This window comes from Pongo pygmaeus, chromosome 2 (genome assembly GCF_028885625.2).
Source record: "Pongo pygmaeus isolate AG05252 chromosome 2, NHGRI_mPonPyg2-v2.0_pri, whole genome shotgun sequence".
In the NCBI taxonomy this organism is placed as follows: Eukaryota; Metazoa; Chordata; class Mammalia; order Primates; family Hominidae; genus Pongo; species Pongo pygmaeus.
In genome coordinates, this window is record NC_085930.1 from 164,830,231 (window position 1) to 164,850,589 (window position 20,359).

A 20,359-nucleotide genomic window follows, 5' to 3' on the forward strand; every position below is an offset into this window, starting at 1 on the left:
CACGGCCCACCTATTTTTAGAAGCTTGATCTGCCTGATACATAAAATTGGTATTTGGAATGAATTACGGCTTATTGGGCCTTGTGACTGCAAGTTACTTTCAGAATAGCAGGGTAGAAATGGAAGACTCAAAGAGTGATTAGCTTTTAAAGATTTGTTGAAATAAGACTTTCTTAATTGGTTTAAGTACTGCTTGAGTTTTATCCTTAACTAAGTCCATGACTTTTTTGTTTTTTTAATAGCACTAAGAATCTTATATCCTTGAGTTCTTTAGCAGATTAAGGGGTACTGGGCTGTCCCATGGTGGTTATCCTTTGTGAAACTAAATATAATATAATAAAATCTAGAGGTCTTGATTATTAAGTATGTGTTTTATAGAACTTAAGCTTCTGGTTTTTTTTTCTGAGACGGAGTCTTGCTCTGTCGCCCAGGCTGGAGTGCAGTGGTGTGATCTCTGCTCACTGCAAGCTCCGCCTCCCAGGTTCACACCATTCTCCTGCCTCAGCCTCCTAAGTGGCTGGGACTGCAGGCAACTGCCACCATGCCCGGCTAATTTTTTGTATTTTTAGTAGAGACAGGGTTTCGCCATGTTAGCCAGGATGGTCTCGATCCACGTGCCTCCCAAAGTGCTGGGATTACAGGTGTGAGCCACCATGCCCGGTGTTAGCTTCTGTATTTTTAATGAGTTAGGTTATAGATCTACCCTTAGGGGTAACCCCATCCCCCTTTAGAATTGTTATCTTAAATATCTCATATTTATCATCTGAGTAGGTTGTCTTCCATCTCTCTTTTGCAGGACACACGCTAACAAATGTTTACCACATCTCAGGTTGCCCATACAAAGTTCAAAAGGTGCTTTTGAGCTCATTGAAGTTGCTGTTTTTTTTAAAAAATGATCTAGCTTGCTGAGTATTTTTTTTTTCTCTCACTGTTTTGGTTTTTATTTTTTAAAATTTTTTGTAGACATGGCGTTTTGCCATATTGCCCAGGCTGGTCTCGAGCTCCTGGGCTCAAGCAATCTGCCCGTCTCTGTGTCCCAAAGTGCTATGATTACAGGTTTGAGCCTCCATGCCCTGCCTTACTGAGATTTTTTTTTTTTTTTTTTTTTATAAATTTGACTTACGTTGTATTATTCTTCTGGATGTATTATAAATCTAGCAATATACTTTGTATATTTTTATATGACAGGGAATCACTATTTAAAAAGTGTGTTGCAGTCCAAATTTGTAAGTAAGTTTTGATGAGATTTTACAGTGCCTTTTTCTTTGAAATACAGATAAATCAGATTTATCTGCAAACTCAAAGTGAGTTAGAGAGTACCTTAAATTGAATAAAGGGCGCCTAAGTATACCTTCATTGTGTGAGTGGGCATGTGTGGCAAACTGGAGAGCATGTGTAGCTTGAAGATGCAAGCCTCTTTATGATTCCAATTCATTGTAGTTATGCAGGAGTGAAGGCCCAGTGTTTCCAGATTTTTTTTTTCCCTAAAGAAATTCCAGAAATCTGAATTTTTGTGAAATTCTTGATATTAAAATGTTTTAGTTTTTTTGAGTGAATACTGATGGCCAGTGTAGATGTATTAGTGGCCAGGAGAGGAACATAGGCCTCAGTTGGCAGTTTTCCCTTATTATAGTAGTTTGACTCCCAAGTTAACCCATGCTCTGCGAATTATAAGGTAGCTAAATTATACTACTGACCTGATTTCTGAGAGCAGGGCATGTGGGGCAGAATTGTTATTAGCTCCCTTTCCTGGGCTCAGGGAAAATTGTTGGGGATGGTGGATGCTGTAAACAGGCAAAGTTAGGTAATTTATACTTTCTATTCTGCCATCTTTTGTTGTAGAGTATTTTGCTCTGAGCCATCCAGGGCCTTCATAATACCTTCAGTTGTTGTTCTGTGACCTGCTAGGCTCTGAGAAGACCTGTATTTTCACCATCTCTAGAATTCTTACGTACTTCTTCCATTGATAAGGAAACAAGTAAAACAAATCCATGCTAAGTATCACAGATAGAAACATTGGTATTACCTATTTGGAAGTTTGTGCTTATTAACAAGTAAATGCTGAATTGATAGACTTCTAAACATTGCAGTAAAGTACAGTAAAAATAATTAAACCATGTAGGATGATAATTTGCTGTGATATAATTAGAATTTGCTACATTCTACCAAAAACAACGCAATTTATCGATCTGTGTTGTTTCCCTCAGTGGTACAAGGGAGAGAGGGCATAGACCTTGTATAAAAATTAACAGAGATTCTTCACTGTTCCTTAAATCACAGTGCTATTATCATCTCTGGAGGACCTAATTCTGTGTATGCTGAAGATGCTCCCTGGTTTGATCCAGCAATATTCACTATTGGCAAGCCTGTTCTTGGAATTTGCTACGGCATGCAGGTATGTCAGCAAATTTGTTTTGAAAGCTTACTTATATTTTATTCTGTTTGTGAGTCATACTGTATTAGCATTTTCTCTCTTTAGGATATTTAGGATACTTAGTTGGATGAGATAACTTGTGCATATTATAACTATGTGAATTGCCACACTAGTATGGCAGAACTGGCCTGATAGGGAATCTATTTTCAAAGTAGTAAGTACACTATTTCATGTAACAAAACACTATCCATTTGAAAAAACCTTGGACATGCAAATTTACATAAAATTTTCAGAAATAGTACACAGAGCTCCTGTATACCTTTACCCAGTACTCCAGTTGTTGACATTTTTGAACCATTTGAAAGTTGCACACATGATGCCCTGTTACTTATATTTCCTAAATATTAGGACACTCTTACTGCATAACCACAGTACAACTATCCAGGTCAGAAAAGTTAACATTTACTCATTGTTAGAATCTAATCCACAGACTCCTTCACATTTCACAGTTTGTCTCATTAATATCCCTTATAGGCCACAGATCAGTCAGGACTATGTGTTGTTTTTAGTTGTTGTTTCTTTAGACTCTTTCAGTCTGAAATAGTTCCTCAGTGTTTCCTTCTCTTTCATGACCTTGAAAGTATTTTTAAAAAGTATGTGTTAGTTATTTTGTAGAACATTTCCCAACTTTGGTTTCTGTGATGATTCCTCATTGTTAGATTCAGGTTATGAACTTTTGGCAGGAGTATCACAGAATTGGTGCTGTGCTTCTCAGAGCATCTTATCAGGAGGCACACGGTGTGGGTTTGTGGCATGACGGATGATGTTAACTTGGATTATTTGGTTAAGATGGTGTCTGTCAGGTGTCTCCACTGTAACATTAATTAATAAGTGTATGTACCTTGGTTTTATATCAAAAGTAAGAATAGGCCAGGCGTGGTGGCTCATGTCTGTAATCTTAGCACTTTGGGAGGCTGAGGCAGGTGGATCACCTGAAATCAGGAGTTCGAGACCAGCCTGACCAACATGAGGAAACCCTGTCTCTATTAAAAATACAAAATTTTGGCCAGGCGCAGTGGCTCACGCCTGTGATCCCAGCACTTTGGGAGGCCGAGGCGGGTGGATCACCTGAGGTCGGGAGTTCGAGACCAGGCTGACCAACGTGGAGAAACCCCCGTCTCTACTAAAAATACAAAATTAGCTGGGCGTGGTGGCGCATGCCTGTAATCCCAGCTCCTTGGGAGGCTGAGGCAGGAGAATCGCTTAAACCTGGAAGGCGGAGGTTGCGGTGAGCGGAGATCATGCCATTGCACTCCAGCCTGAGCGACAAGAGCAAAACTCCTTCTCAAAAAAAAAAAAAAGTAAGAATAAGTAGGACTTACTGAGATCTTGAGATAAGATACTCTTCTTTTCTTTTCTTTTTTTTTTCAATTACTTTGTTTTTAGAGGGGTTTTAGGTTCACAGCAAAATTAAGAAGGTACAGAAATATCTTTTATACCTCCAACCTCTACACATGCATAGGTTCTCCCATTATCAACATCCCACACCAGAGTGATACATTTGATATAACTGATGAACCTACATCAACACATTATTATTCCCAAAGTCCTTAGTTTAGATTAGGGTTCATTCTTGATTTTTGTACATTCTATTGTTTTGGACAAATGTATAATGACATATATCTACCATTGTAGTATTATACATAGTATTTCGACTGCCCAATCCTTTGTGCTTTACCTGTTCATCCCCCAAATCCTGGCAACCACTAATATTTTTTTACCATCTTTATAGTTTTGCCTTTTTCAGCATGTCATGTAGTTGGAATCATACAGTATGTAGCCTTTTCAGATTGGCTTCTTTCACTTAGTAATGTGCATTTAAAGTTCTTCCATGTCTTTTCAGTCTGGGTAGCTAATTTCTTTTTAGCACTGAATAATACTCCGTTGTATGGATGTATCACAGTTCATTCACTCACTCATTCAGTAAGTGACAGTTTACTTATTCATCTACTAACGTCTTGGTGACTTCCAAGTTTTGGTAATTATGAATAAAGCTGCTATGAACATCCATGTACAGGTTTTTGTGTTGACATAAATGTTCAACTTTTTCAGTATATTCTAAGGAGAGTGATTAGTAAGTTGTTAAGAGTATGTTTAGTTTTGTAAGAAACTGCCAAAACTGTGTCCCAAAGTGGGTGTACAATTTTGCATTTTATAGTAAAAGCCTCTTTTTTCCTTTCAAAGTTCTTTGAAAAGTGTTTGATTATGAGTTTGACTTGGCAAAAAGAAAGATTTTTTCCATCTAGTAGTCTTAGAAGAGCCTGCACCCTGATTGAGTTGAATATTGGATATTGGCTGGCTTCTTTTTTTTTTTGTCCCAGGGTGTAATATATTTATATAATTTATTGATTTTCTTTGTCAGAGTACTCAGTGTTAATCATATAGCACAACTTATAATTATATTAAATGGTTGTTAGTATATTGAGAAGCATTGTAACATTTTCTAAGGAAGAATCTCACAAGATATATTTTTAAGGCCTACTTATAGTGAAATATGTCTGAAAAATGCTCCTTTAATTTAAGAGATAATGGCTTAGTGTTTCCCCATTATGGCAGTTTCCTGATATAATTATAAGGCCAAATTGTTCTGTCATTCACTAGGATTTCTTATAGCCAAAGCCAGGCCTGCTGATGTTAAATGCGTAACAATTTTTGCCTTTATTATCATCTGAACTTTTGTAGTAAGATAATGGGATATGCTGATCTTGGTTATTTGGGCAGAATTTGTCCTTCCATAAAATAATGATATATAGATGATGCCATCTAGCTAACGTGTTGTTTGTAAAGGACTGCCACTTAGTGACTAGGTTGGGTAATTTTAGGACCTAGGTGTATACCTTTGCCTCCCATGACATTCTGAAATTTGAGCAATTTCAGTGTCTTATATACCATCTTTTCCCACTAACTGGACTCTCCTGACAGAGGCTTTCTAACTGCTTCCTGGTGATTCTTTGCTTTAGAAGAAAAATGTCTATACTGCTGCCTTTATATCTCTTACTGATTTACACCCCCCAGCCTAAAAAATAGAATATTGGTAGAGCTTTTGAAACTTTCTTTGTATGTCTCCATTCACATTCTTCTCTTCCTATCAGAGGTGACCAACTTTCCTGAATTTTGTTATTCATTCCCTTTCTTTTTTTTATAGCTTTATACATATGTTTATATTCCTAAATAATATGTTAGTTTTGCCAATTGACCTATATATAAGTGAAGTCATACTACCTGTATTATTTTCAACTTTGGTTTTGAGATTCATTCATGTTAGTACATTTTATTGTAAATTATTCATTTTCACTATTGAATTTGTTTGAATATAGCATGTTACTTTTACATTCCAGTGTTCATAATGTTGGCTTTCTAGTTTCTTTCTATTATAGACAATATTGCCATGAATATTTTTTTACTTGTTTTCTAGTGTTGTACATACACAAAATTTTCTCTAGAGTAACTGGCAGTAGGAATGCTGGGTCATAATGTACATTTTCAGCTTCACTAGGTAAATGATATTTTTTCCCCTCAATTTATGTTCCCACAGCAATATATAAAAAATCTTGTGCTCTATATCCCTGCCAACCCTTGACATGATTAGATTTTTTTTTTTTTGTATTTTCTTATCTGCAAAGGTATTAAAAGGGGGTCACGTTGTAGTCTTAAAGTTAATTTCCTTGTTATTGTAAGATTCATACGTTAATTTGCCATTTGTGTCTGCTTTACTATAGACACTTGTTCATTTTTATATTAAATTATCTTTGTTATTGTGTTGTGGGAGCCTTTATATATTCTGGATACTAAACTTTTCCCAACTATATATATTGCAGATACCTTCTGGATTGTGACTCGTCTCTTCACTCTTTATGGTTTACACTTGGCTTCTTTATGTACTCCCACAAGATTTTGTCAAATTATTTTTACTGGGCAGAATTTCCTTCCCTTTCTCCCTTCCCAATCTAAAACTTATAAAACTTTGACATATAAGAAAGATAAGAGGAGCTGATCTGATTAGGTGGTGGACCTGGAGTACTATATGGGTTTCTTTGAGGCAGTTAGAACCTTGGGGTTTATCCAGGAATCCATACTGGCCACATACTTTGCTAGGGCCCTTGGGCTGTGAAGAGACCTGAAGACATGGAGGAGAGAACATAGTCTATTTTGATAATCACTTTAGTTTGAATGGACTGGAGTAGGAAATGAGGGGGAAGGTGAATCCAAAAATTAGACAAGGGCCAAGTAAGGAAGTCTTGTGTTTAATATAAGGAACTTGGATTTTATCTTGTAGACCAGGCATCAGTAAGCTATGGCCTATAGACCAAATCTGGCCTACCACCTGTTTTTGCATGACCTGCAAGCAAAGAATAATTTTTTACATTGTTAAATGATTGGGAAATTGAATAAAAATTATATTTTGTGATGTGTGAAAATAAAATTCAAGTCTGTGTCCCTGATAAGGTTTTATTGCAACAGTCACACCCATTTCTTTATTATAAGTATTGTCTATGGATGCTTTTGAGCTACAGTGGCAAGAGCTGAATAGTTGCTACAGACACAGTAGGGCCTGCAGAGGCTAATATTTTTCTCTGGCCCTTTAAGAAAATTTACCAACCCTTGCTGTAGATGCTAGAGGGCTAATGAAGAATTTAATCATAGACTAACACAATCATCTTTATATTGTAGTGGCTAACATTGGTAGGTCTCTAGAATATTGCTGGAAGATGGGCAAGACTAGAGTCAAGGGAACTGATTAGACTGTAGCAATGTTTATTAAATTGCATGTTAGTTAATGTGCTACAGAAGAGAGTTTTGTTTCTGAGTCTTTAGTTTGACAAATACTGTGTTAAACAAGTGCTAGCAGGTGTTTTTACTGCTGGAGTGAGCTCAAACCTTTATTGTGGGACAGTTTACTGTGAATGCCTAAGAGGAGAATGTAGAGGGCACCATTTGCTAATGGTTTTGAAGAATATGCTACTCTGAGTTATAAGAATGAACATTTATTTAAGTCATCTGTCTTATTTTCTGTCAGGGGCTGGGTCAACCTGCATTACACATTGTTAAGGCAGATATCTTCTGATACCTGTTGTGGAACAGATGCACTAAGATGAGTAGGAGTGTTTATATCACTGCAAATTTAATGTTTGCAAAAATCTTGTGTATATTTATCTGATGTGGGAAGTTTGGAGCATGTAAATGATAAATAAGAAAAGAAGATTGATTAACAGTGGAGGTGCTGAATTGAAGAGACCATTTGAAATCAGTCTATAAGCGTGTGGGACTTGAACAGATGAGCTTAACTGAAAGGCCAGATTTTCTTGCTTATCCCATCTCTACAGCACAGCCTTCGGCAGGCTTTCAGACTGTTCCTTTGGAGCCAAAGATTAAATAGCTTGGAAAAATTTATTGTCTAATTCTTGTTCTGGTACAAGGTTCTTGTTGTCTGCTGTATCTTTTTCTAAACTCAGAATACCTTTTAAAATGCTTTTAAATCAAACTCAGATGTAGGTAATTAAGATATCTCTATTTTTAAGCAGATGAATTCATTAAAGTACACTAAGTGGAAAATCTGCCAGTGTTTGATAGAAATTAACTGCAGGTCAAATTTTGAATCCAATTTTGTTTTATAACAATGCCTGTTAATAACTGTATAGTTATATATAACAATACCAAATGATCTACATTTATTAAACTCCTTTTATTTTGGGGATTCAGGTATATCAGGTGTTCTGAAAAGAAATAATATAAATTATTAAATCAGTATAACAAAATGAGTATTTTTCTTTTGATTTCCATTAACATTAATTTTTTTCTTTGAACAGATGATGAATAAGGTATTTGGAGGTACTGTGCACAAAAAAAGTGTTAGAGAAGATGGCGTTTTCAACATTAGTGTGGATAATACATGTTCATTATTCAGGTATTACATTTTTAGATGAATAAGAACAATAGTAATTAATTTAAAGTTGATAATACTATTATTTTTAACAATTAGAGATTCTATAATTCATAAACAAAATTAAGGGTATAGTAGTGACCACAAGTGTAATTGTCATATTTGCCTTCCAGTTGAGTGTCAAGACAATGTGGGATGGTGGTGATGTTAATAGGGAATAAGGAAGGTATTTAAGAAATTTGGAAACACCTGTGCAGTTGTGGAACCCTACTTGGAATAGTATATTGTGATACCAACATTTGTATTTTCCCTTTTCACTCTTTGATCTGTTTTTAAAGATTATTATTTTTCTTTTTCTTTTTCTTTTTTTTTTTTTTTTGAGACGGAGTCTCCGTCTGCCACCCGGGCTGGAGTGCAGTGGCACCATCTCAGCTCACTGCAACGTCCGCCTCCTGGGTTCAAGCGATTCTTCTGCCTCAGCCTCCTGAGTAGCTGGGACTACAGGCGTGAACCACCATGCCTGGCTAATTTTTGTATTTTTAGTAGAGACAGGGTATCACCATATTGGCCAGGTTAGTCTCAAACTCCTAGACCTCGTCATCCGTCCACCTCGGCCTCCCAAAGTGCTGGGATTACAGGCGTGAGCCACTGTGCCCTGCCGAAGATTATTATTTTTCAAAGGAAGATTAATAAAAAAGCCAAGGTTGCTCAAAATAATTTTTTAAACTGAAGTTAGTCATTGTCAAAATGAGTTTGAAATCCAGTGCTTGTTCAGCTTCATAATGGAGAGGTGTTGACACTTACATTCATCCTTATTTCATGTGACTCATCTTGAGAAACATTTCAGGAATCTTGTATGTGATATACCAGAAGAAGCTTTAAACATAAAGATTTGGTTAAGATTTGACATTTTTCTGTCTTTCTAGTTCTAAAATTCTGGGACTCTATCACAACCTATACTATTCCTAAACAACGATGTCAACAACAAACCCCAAAATATCTTTTTGGCATTAATGTACTTTATCTTCTTGCTTTATTTTTAATTTACATTTTTATTCCTTAGTATTATTTATTTTTTTATTTTGTAATTTAATTTAATTTTTTTTTTTTGAGACGGAGTCTCACTCTGTCGCACGCCCATGCTGGAGTGCAGTGGCACGGTCTCGGCTCACTGCAACCTCCGCCTCCCGGGTTCAAGTGATTCTCCCACCTCAGTCTCCCACGTAGCTGGGATTACAGGCGAAATTTTTTGTATCTTTAGTATAGATGGAGTTTCACCATATTGGCCAGGCTGGTCTTGAACTCCCGATCTCAGGTGATCTGCCTCGGCCTCCCAAAGTGCTGGGATTACAGGCATGAGCCACCGCGCCTGGCCGTTCCTTATTATTATTTAATATCGAGTCCTTAGTCAGATTTTCCATAACGTAAACAGTATATTTTTATGGTTGATTTGTTTGAATCAAGGTCCAGAGAAAGTGTACACATTACATTTGATTAATGTTACTTAAGTCTCTTAAGTAACACTTTGTTAACGAAGTATCGTTAATTTGTTTGGCACTAGAGGTCCACATTGGTACTGGGTTGTAATTGTTTCTAGGACTTCTTGATAACAGAGTTGGGCAGTACCTAGTCCTTTAGAATTAGAAAACAGAATCGTTAGTGTATACTTATTTCCAGTTAAAATGAAAGATTATAGGGTTTTTACCTAACTCGTTTGATTTTGTATCTCTCTACTCTTAAGCTGAAAATGTTGATTGCTAATTATATTATTTGTTTTAACCTATGGTATGCCTGTATCTATACTGTACTTACACTTACAGGATAACAGTTTCAGTACTAAGTCCTATTACTACTTACATAAAACTACCGAATGAAGTGTTAAGATCTTTGAAATACCTCTGTTCTTAACATAAATCTCAACAGATATATAATGTTGAAATTATTGTTCTGTAATCTCTTGAGATTATTCCTGTGTGTCTGGTTATACTACCAACTTCATATATTTATTTGTTCTAGTTTCCTTCCAATTTTTATGGATTGCCTTTTTTAAGGTTTAACGTTTTTTATTGGCTTTATTTGTAATGGACGTAATATTTGAATTCTAGCAGTATTCCATTGTCACTTTTTTTTTTTCTGTTTTTCTAATCATGTATGGCAAGCTTGTGTTTCTAAAACAAAAGAACCCATGAATCATGTTTTTAATTAAGATATTTGTGTGTTTTATTTTTTGTACGTTTAGGGGCCTTCAGAAGGAAGAAGTTGTTTTGCTTACACATGGAGATAGTGTAGACAAAGTAGCTGATGGATTCAAGGTTGTGGCACGTTCTGGAAACATAGTAGCAGGTGAAAATTCTAAAAATTTTGCAGAGTTCATTTAAAAAACTTTATCTGAAGAGTAAGCATATGCTTCTGTATGAGGTACTCTTTGATTTTTCCTTTTTCTTCTGATTTTTCTTCTCTTTTTTTAAAGATAATAATGAATGTAGGATTAACTGTTATGAAGGGAATTTAATAATAGGAGGGTTATCCAGAAGTCTCTCACTTACTGGTTTACTGGTTTGCTTTGAAATACGTTGAAAAATGTTCATCCTAATATAAGCTTTTCAAACATAAAACACTATACTTTTATAACTCAGGAAAAATTTGAGAACTCGCTGTCTTCATACCATACTATATTCAGAGTTACTTGTCTTTTATTCCTTTCTTAAGTATATATAGCCCATAGCACCCAAATAAGTACTCAAGACATTTCCCTGAACCGGGGTTGGCAAACTGTGACTTGTGGGTCAAATCTAGTCTTTGCCTTTTTTTAATGTCCAGGAGCTAAGAATGATTTTTACATTATTAAAGGGTTGTAATAAAATACAGGGACTGTGTATGTTGCACAGAGCCTAAACTATTTACTCTCTAGTCCTTTGCAGAAAGTTTGCTGACCCATGCTCTTAAACCATTTTGTTCTCTAATTTTTTGAGGAAGGGGAATTGACTTTCTGGCTGATTGGGGTTTTGACTTGCTTACCTGAATAATGTAAATGGTCACTAATATTCCTGGAAGTTAGTAAAAGAAAAAGGTGGGTTTATCACTAAAGTTCTCTTTGAGATGCCACACCTAAATAATAAGTTGAAAAAAAGATTTGTCATGGATATGCTGAATTTAGTAATCTGCTTGCAGTTACTTAACAGACATTAGCATAATGTATGCTAATACATTAGCATAGGAATGCTCAAGAATGGCTTTTTACTAAAAAGTTTTTACTTCATAAAAAAAGATCAGCAGTGGTAGATAAGCTTGTGTATTTTTATTCATCCAACAAACATTTGAGTACCTATTATGTGTCATGCACAGTTCTAGGTGTCAAGGATTTAGCAGTGAATAAAATAGGCCAGGTGCGGTGGCTCTCACCTATAATTCCAGCACTTTGGGAGACTGTGGAAGGTGGATAGCTTGAGGCCAGGAGTTCGAAACCAGCCTGGGCACCATAGTGAGACCCCATCTCTACATAAAAATAATTTAAAAAAAAATTAGCCACGTGTAGTGATGCACATTTGCAGTCCTAGCTACTCAGGAGGCTGAGGTGGGAGAATCATTTGGCCCTAAGAGATCATGACTGCGGTGAGCTGTGGTTGTGCCCCTACACTCCATCCTGGGCAACAGAGGAAGACTCTCTCTCCTAAGAAGAAAACAAAACCCAAAACCAATATAGCAAAAATGCTTGTTTAACACTGGAAAAAGGGAAAGTAAACAATAAAGAAATACAGAATATGTCAGAATCAGATAGTGTTTACATTGAAAAAACGGGGGAAGAGGGTATTCTGGAATATGTATGATTAGGGTTGTTGCAATTTTATAGGCTATTCAGGGAAGGCATTCCTATAAGATGACATTGGACATGAAGAAAATAAGTGCTAACCTTTTTGGATATTTGGGGAAAGAGGAAACAACAGTACAGAGATTCTGGGTGGGGACCATATTTGAGGAGCAGCAGGCATCCATGTGGTTGGAGCAGAGTAAGCGTGGCAGGGAGAGTGAAAGAAGGTGAAGTTAGAGAGGTAGTTGGATGCCAGAACACAGGACCTTTGGGCCACTGCAATACTTTGGCTTTACTCATAGTGAGGTGGGGTTTTAAGTGAAGGAGAGATGTGATCTAATTTAAGGAGTAAGCTGGGATGAGGAGAAAAGATACAGGGGGAAAGAGAAGCAAGAAGACAAGCTAGGAATTTATTGTAGTAATCAGGAGAGAGACAGTGTTGTCAGGATCAGGATAGTAGTGATAGATGCAGGAGGAAGATAAAGGAGAGGGTACCTGGAGAATCTCCCACCAGCCTGCCTACTGGGAAAACAGGGTGGAGCCACAGGAAGTTCTCACCCTTTGCAGGAGGGAGGAGCCTGGCCTTTCCTGTTCCTGTGTGGTGACCTCGGATTCAATCTGTGAGATGGGGGCCTGTTAACAGGAAGCCTTCTCACTTTGCTGAGAGTTTTTTTTCCTTTTTTCTCAATAAATTCCGTTCCCCCTTACCCTTCAAAGTGTCTCTGTGCCTAACTTTTCCTGGTCATGTGAAAAGAACCCGGTTTTTTCTACAGCAGTAGAAGAGGAAGTTGTTAGGACCAGGGTGGCAGAGATGGAAGTTGTCAGGACTAGGGTGATAGAGGTAGACATTGTTAGGAGTGATTGGATTCCACTGTTTTGAAGGGAGAGACAGAGGATTTGCTGTTAGATTGAATATGGAGTGGGGAAGAAAAAGTAGAATCAAGTTTTAGCTCCCAAGTTTTTTTGCCTGAGGAACCAAAAGGAAGATGTTTCTATTTACCTGATTGGAAAGACCTCAGGAGTTTGAGTTTGCATATTAAATTCAAGATGGTTTATTAAACATCAAAACAAAGGTGCTGAGTAGGCAGTTGTATATATGAGCTTGGACTTTAGAGGAGAAAACTGGGCTGGAGGTATAAATTTAGGGGTTTACCAGCATACAGACAGAATTTTAAGGTGATGAGAGGATGAGATCTCTTAGAATATTTAGAAAAGAGATTTAAGGGCTGAGGACTGAGTAACTTCCATGTGTAGAGGTGGGCAAGATGAAGAGGAACCAGCAAAGAGATTCAGAAGGAATAGACAGTAAAATAAATGAACCAAGAGAGTGGTATGCTGAGAGCCAAATAAAGTGTGAAATACTGTGGTATAGTAGAATGAGTATGAGTTTGGGAGCCTGTCAGGCCTGATTTAGTTTCTTAATTACCTGAGAGTTCATATAAATTTCTTGATATCTCAGAGCTATAAAATAGGGGTAACACATGCACGTGTAAAATACCTAGCCTAACATCTATTGCCCCATAGGTAATATTTGCCAGAAACACATTAGTCAACTAGGTGAATATATATTTGTGGTTAATAGTAGTCAAGAAAGAAACAGTATATTCTGACAAGTCTAATGTATGAGATTCTTTTAATATAAGAACTTGGTAGCTGTACAATGCATTTGAAAGCCATGTGCAACTGAGAACCAAAATTGAATTATCAATGCACTAGACAGACAAGGCAACTGAAGTAACTTGGGTGGAGAGGTGAGAATACTGTGAAACAATCTCTGTGTGGGACTTAATGTACCGCCCTATACCTCAGTAATTGCTGTGTCAAGAAAGACCTTTATAAAGAAAGGTTATAGCAATGTAGTTTTTGTCTTTGTTATGTATTTCCTTTTCCTATAGCTAAAAATCCACTGAGACATACCAGTTTTAACATTTATAGAGGAAGAAGGCTGGGTGCAGTGGCTCACACCTGTAATCCCAGCACTTTGGGAGGCTGAGGCAGGAGGATTACTTGAGCCCAGGAGTTCAACAGGCAACAAGATAAACCACATCTCTTCAAAATATTTAAAAATTAGCTGAGTGTGGTGGCACGCACCTGTTGTTCCAGCTACTCAGGAGGCTGAGGTGGAAGGATCACTTGAGCCCAGGAGATTGAGACTATAGTGAGCTATGATTATGCCACTGCACTCCAGCCTGGGTGACAGAGCAGTAAATACCCTGTCTAAAAAATAAAATAAAATAGGCCGGGCGTGGTGGCTAACGCCTGTAATCCCAGCAGTTTGGGAGGCTGAGATGGGTGGATTACAAGGTCAGGAGATCAAGACCAGCCTGGCCAATATGGTGAAACCCTGTCTCTACTAAAAATATAAAAGAAATTAGCTGAGCGTGGTGGCAGGCACCTGTAGTCCAGCTACTCGGGAGGCTGAGGCAGAAGAATAGTTTGGACGTGGGAGGCAGAGGTGACAGTGAGCCGAGATCGTACCACTGCACTCCAGCCTGGGCAACAGAGCGAGACTCTGTCTCAAAACAAAACAAAACAACAAACAAATAAAATTGGCTGGGAGCAGTGGCTCATGTCTGTAATCCTAGCACTTTGGGAGGCTGAGGCAGGTGGATCACTTGAGTCCAGGAGTTTGAGGCCACCTGGCCAACATAGTGAAACCCTATCTCTACTAGAAATACAAAAAATTAGCTGGGCGTGGTGGCACACGCCTGTAATGCCAGCTACTTGGGAGCCTGAGGCATGAGAATTGCTTGAACCCAGGAGGCGGAGGTTGCAGTGAGCCGAGATCATGCCACTGCACTCCAGCCTGGGCGACAGAGTGAGACTCTGTCTCAAAAAAAAAAAAAAAAAAAAAAAAAATGAAATCATAGAGGCAGAGATTGTGAGAAATTAATTGTGGTTATTGCTTGAGTCTTTTCAGCATGAAAAAAATTTTAATTTGTGACTATTTTCTCTATAAAGGCATAGCAAATGAATCTAAAAAATTATATGGAGCACAGTTCCACCCTGAAGTTGGCCTTACAGAAAATGGAAAAGTAATACTGAAGAATTTCCTTTATGATATAGCTGGATGCAGTGGAACCTTCACCGTGCAGAACAGAGAACTTGAGTGCATTCGAGAGATCAAAGAGAGAGTAGGCACGTCAAAAGTTTTGGTAAGCAAATTATTATCTGGAAGTCTACAAATTTATATCAATAATACTGGAATCCAGGAGCTAGAGTCCTCAACACAGCCCTTAAATGTTCTACAGTTTTAGAGTGCTTTTCCAGTTACCATACATATCTTTGGTATAAATAGCACTTTTAGGTAAAGATTTAAGCTGATAGTGTTTATTTTCGTTTTGCTTGTTTTGCTCAGTTTGATTTTTTCATTTTACCCTGTAGGTTTTACTCAGTGGTGGAGTAGACTCAACAGTTTGTACAGCTTTGCTAAATCGTGCTTTGAACCAAGAACAAGTCATTGCTGTACACATTGATAATGGCTTTATGAGAAAACGAGAAAGCCAGTCTGTTGAAGAGGCCCTCAAAAAGCTTGGAATTCAGGTTAAAGGTATTGAAGAACCTCAGAAAAGTTAACTTACATGTTAGGACTTGTTTAATCAAATCTAGTCTTATGGTTTAAATGAGCACAGTTACAGTTTTCTCAGTATGCTCAAGGTTGAAAATGTTTTTTATTTTTACAATTACCTCTGATGTAAGAGAGGTCTCAGTATAAATTTTTAAACTATTGATTCTGCTAATTTTATACATAGATTGATAAATTAACATTTTCCAGCTACTGTTCAGTTCTCTTCTAGTCATTCACTTTTGAAATTATCTTTTCCTGGCCAGGCACGGTGGCTCACGCCTGTAATCCCAGCGCTTAGGGAGATCAAGGTGGGTGGATCACCTGAGGTCGGGAGTTTGAGACCAGCCTGGCCAACATGAAGAAACCCCATCTCTACTAAAAATACAAAAAATTAGCCAGTCTTGGTGGTGGGCGCCTGTGATCCCAGCTACTCGAGAGGCTGAGGCAGGAGAATCACTTGAACCTGGGAGGTGGAGGCTGCAGTGAGCAGAGATCATGCCACTGCATTCCAGCCTGGGCAACAAGAGCAAAACTCCATCTCAAAAAAAAAAAAAAAAAAAAAAGAAACAAATTATCTTTTCCCACTCTATTTAATGATATTTGTGTATGAGGCTACCCAAGCCCTCCTCAGGTATGGGTATACAGATTATTTTGCAAACAGAAAAGCTTATTGTGGGAGAGGTAAAGATTCTATACTTTTTTTTTTTTTTAGATGGCCACTAGTAAACTTCTTAGTCCTTAATAACGTTTACTTTTGTAGATACCTTTTATACTTTTTAAAAAAGGTGCAATTGATAGTTATAATGAAATGAGGTCAGTAGTTTAATAATACAAGTTATTGTACATATTATGGAATTAATTGGAGTTGATACCAAAAGGCTGAATAAAATGAAGACTTGTAGGTAAGTATGACGTGAACATGAGTCTATTTCTTTGAAACTTCTCTAAAATAACAGTAAAAGCATAAAACAGTGTAATACCATAAGGATGTGGGATAGAGGAGATGACAGAAGACAGATGGTTTCAATAAAATGTTGAAAAGTGGAAAGCAGATGGGTAGAGGTGGATTTTCTCTGTTTAAGCTAGGGGGGTCTCTCCCAACATCCTGGGAAGGTCCCCAATGGTATCTTCACATGGTGATATGTTTTTGTGAAATTTGCAGGATATTTTGATAATTTGTGGTTGTTTATTTTCTTTCAACTCTGACTTGTTCTCTGTTAGGTGGTGCTGGAATGGCTGTGGGCATTTTGAGATCAGGCTAAGACAAAGATGAGCTGGGGATGTGCTTAGTATGGGTTTAGTGGTATATGTGTGATTTGCAATTATTTCTGTGTATAGTTAAGTACTTGTTAGCCATCCCAGTATAACTTAACGATTTTTAGTATCTTATTTGTTATTCTGTTTCTTGAAGGAGTCCTTCAAATTGTAAAACTTGGATCTGTCCCTGGTAACTGACATAGCAGAATGGAGGAATTCACAACCTTGGGGTGGGATGGGAAGGAAGCCAATAAAAAGCAAGCTGATTTGTGCTGTAGACTTCTGGGGAGGCTCAGGAATTTGAAGCATTGGGTTCTTTTTGGGACATTGGTCTCTGGGTTAGCCTAAAACAGGGATTAGTTAAAAATCTGAGAAACAGATCCTCTTCCTTAGCACAGGAGCAAACTGCGCTCTCCTTCCCCATCAGAACACTGTGGATGTATTCTCTAGAGGGGCTAAACGAGAGGTTCTGGGCTTGAGCCTACTAATACCCAGGCATAGTTGAGGGTGGAGATAAGACTCTACATTAAGAACAGGATTAAGTAAAAGTCTCTGTGCTGAATGGTGATTCCTTCTTCCTACCACTTCCTCTGTTTAACTGCCAGAATGCCAGTAGGCAGGAGAGTAGATACGTCTTCTCTGGGTAGTTGACCAGGTACGGGAAAGACCTACAAATTCACTGGCTTTTCCACAATGAAATAGGCAGCTGCCTTGTCAATACGGTGAAGGCCTTCAGTAGCTAAGTTTTATTAGCAAATAGAGATCTTAGTTTTTAGTTTCTTGTCATTAAATAAAAAGCCAAGGATTGTTAAATGTATGTTCATTTAGTTTTACAAGACACTAGGGTGTGACTCCAACAACTTTGACTCCGTTTAGGAGCCGGTACTTTTGACTTCTTTGGGCCTAAGCTTCTTGCTGTGGCTTCTGCTTGTTGCTCTGGTGAAGCACTGAACAGAGGGAAAACAATCAGCATAATTTTTTTTTTTTTTTTTTTGAGATGGAGTCTTGTTCTGTTGCCCAGGCCAGAATGCAGTGGCACAACCTCGGCTCACTGCAACCTCTGCCTCCCAGGTTTAAGCAATTCTCTTGCCTCAGCCTCCAAGTAGCTGGGGTTACAAACATGTGCCACTACGCCCCGCTAATTTTTGTGTTTTTAGTAAAGATGTGGTTTTGCCATTTTGGCCAGGCTGGTCTCACACTGCTGACCTCAAGTGATCCACCCAACTTGGCCTCCCAAAGTGCTGGTATTACAGGTGTGAGCCACTGCACCGGCCCTAATCAGCATAATTTGTGATGTCATGGCCCTAGATCTAAATGCCAGGAGATTCTCACAGAAACAAAATTTAATGAGTGCCTGTATCTGAATTCTCTTACTCAGGATTTATTGATAGTTCTTTTTCTTTTCGAGACGGAGTCTCGCTCTGTCACCCAGGCTGGAGTGCAGTGGCACAATCGCTGCTCACTGCAAGCTCTGCCTCCCGGGTTCACACCATTCTCCTGCCTCGGCCTCCCAAGTAGCTAGGACTACAGGCGCCCGCTACCACACCCAGCTAATTTTTTGTATTTTTAGTAGAGATGGGATTTCACCATATTAGCCAGGATGGTCTTGATCTCCTGACCTTGTGATCCGCCTGTCTCAGCCTCCCAAAGTGCTGGGATTATAGGCATGAGCCACCGGGCCCAGCTGATAATTCTTGAATAATGAAAATTTATTGAAATCTGTAGGCAGATTTAGGGGAGCTCAAAGGACTGCTCTTCAGCCTGGGAAAGAAACAGCTTTTCTTTCTGTGTTTTGACTTGTTATTTTTGATTAAAAAACATGTTATACCAATTTAAAATGCTTCTCCCCTTTCCTCCAGTAATAAATGCTGCTCATTCTTTCTACAATGGAACAACAACCCTACCAATATCAGATGAAGATAGAACCCCACGGAAAAGAATTAGCAAAACGTTAAATATGACCACAAGTCCTGAAGAGAAAAGAAAAATCATTGGGGATACTTTTGTTAAGGTACCTTTGTTTTTAATATCCTCAACATGTACTATTTTTGATGTGAATCTTAGTATTTGTTTTTCCTTGTCACTATATCAAATAACCAAATTTGCTAATTTTAATCCTTTTTCTTATGTGGCTGAGAGTTTTATTGTATGTTGTCATTATATTGACCAGTAGAAACTGTTTTATGTTTTTTTGTTATTGTTTTTTTTTGGGTTTTTTTTTTTTTGTTTTTTTTGTTTTGTTTTTTTGAGACAGAGTCTCACTGTGTCACCAGGCTGGGCTGGAGTGCAGTGGCATGATCTCGGCTCACTGCAACCTCTGCCTTCTGGGTTCAAGTGATTCTCCTGCCTCAGCCTCCTGAGTAGCTGGGACTACAGGGGTGCACCATCATGCCCAGCTAATTTTTGTACTTTTAGTAGAGACGGGGGTCTCACCATGTTGGCCAGGATGGTCCTGATCTCCTGACCTCATGATCCGCCCTCCTCAGCCTCCCAAACTTCTGGGATTACAGGTGTGAGCCACTATGCCCAGCCAACTGTTTTATGTTTTAATAAACATGTTTGCTTACATTGCCAGGCTGTTATTTTAAGAATAGATGTCTTTAAGAATAGATATCTTCAGCTTATCATAGACTTTAATTCATTGGTTATCTCAATGGCTAATTTCAAGCTCTTGAATGGAATGTTCACATACCTTTGTTTTTTTTTTTTTTTGGAGGTGGAGTTTTGTTCTTGTCACCCAGGCTGGAGTACAATGGAGTGATCTCGGCTCACTGCAACTTTCGCCTGCTGGGTTCAAGCGATTCTCCTGCTTCAGCCTCCCGAGTAGCTGGGGTTACAGGCATGCACCACCATGCCCAGCTAATTTTTTTTTTTTTTTTTGAGATGGAGTCTCACTCTGCCGTCCAGGCTGGAGTGCAGTGGTGCAATCTTGGCTCACTGCAAACTTTGCCTCCAGGGTTCAAGCGATTCTCCTGCCTCAACTTTGTGAGTAGCTGGGATTACAGGCGTGTGCCACCATGCCCGGCTAGTTTTTGTATTTTTATAGAGATGGGATTTTACCATGTTGGTCAGGCTGGTCTCAAACTCCTGACCTTGTGATCCACCTGCCTTGCCTCCCAAAGTGCTGGGATTACAGGCGTGAGCCACCACGCCTGGCCACTGATTTTGTATATTTAGTAGAGATGGGGTTTCATCATGTTGGCCAGGCTGGTCTCGAACTCCTGGCCTCAAGTGATCCGCCCCACTCAGCCTCCCAAAGTGCTGGGATTACAGGCGTGAGCCACTGTGTTCGGCCTCATGTACCTTTTTGAATCATGTTAGAGGATATGTTCATAAAGGAGTTTATTTTGGGGATTGGTGGATTTTATTTTCCGATCAGTATTTCTAAAGGACTCTAAGAGGTTTAGCTGAA

The 20,359-nt window shown here is 38.4% G+C and overlaps 1 protein-coding gene across 1 annotated transcript in view; it reads left to right on the plus strand.

Moving 5' to 3' along the window:
- The window catches only part of GMPS (guanine monophosphate synthase), a 67,322-nt gene that overhangs the window by 25,508 nt on the left and 21,455 nt on the right, over positions 1–20,359 (plus strand). Inside the window, exons 3-8 of the mRNA XM_054479527.2 lie at positions 2,280–2,394; positions 8,241–8,338; positions 10,554–10,657; positions 15,084–15,277; positions 15,507–15,672; positions 18,807–18,958. Of these exons, the coding sequence (XP_054335502.1) occupies positions 2,280–2,394; positions 8,241–8,338; positions 10,554–10,657; positions 15,084–15,277; positions 15,507–15,672; positions 18,807–18,958 (829 nt within the window). The remainder of the gene's footprint in view (positions 1–2,279; positions 2,395–8,240; positions 8,339–10,553; positions 10,658–15,083; positions 15,278–15,506; positions 15,673–18,806; positions 18,959–20,359) is intronic.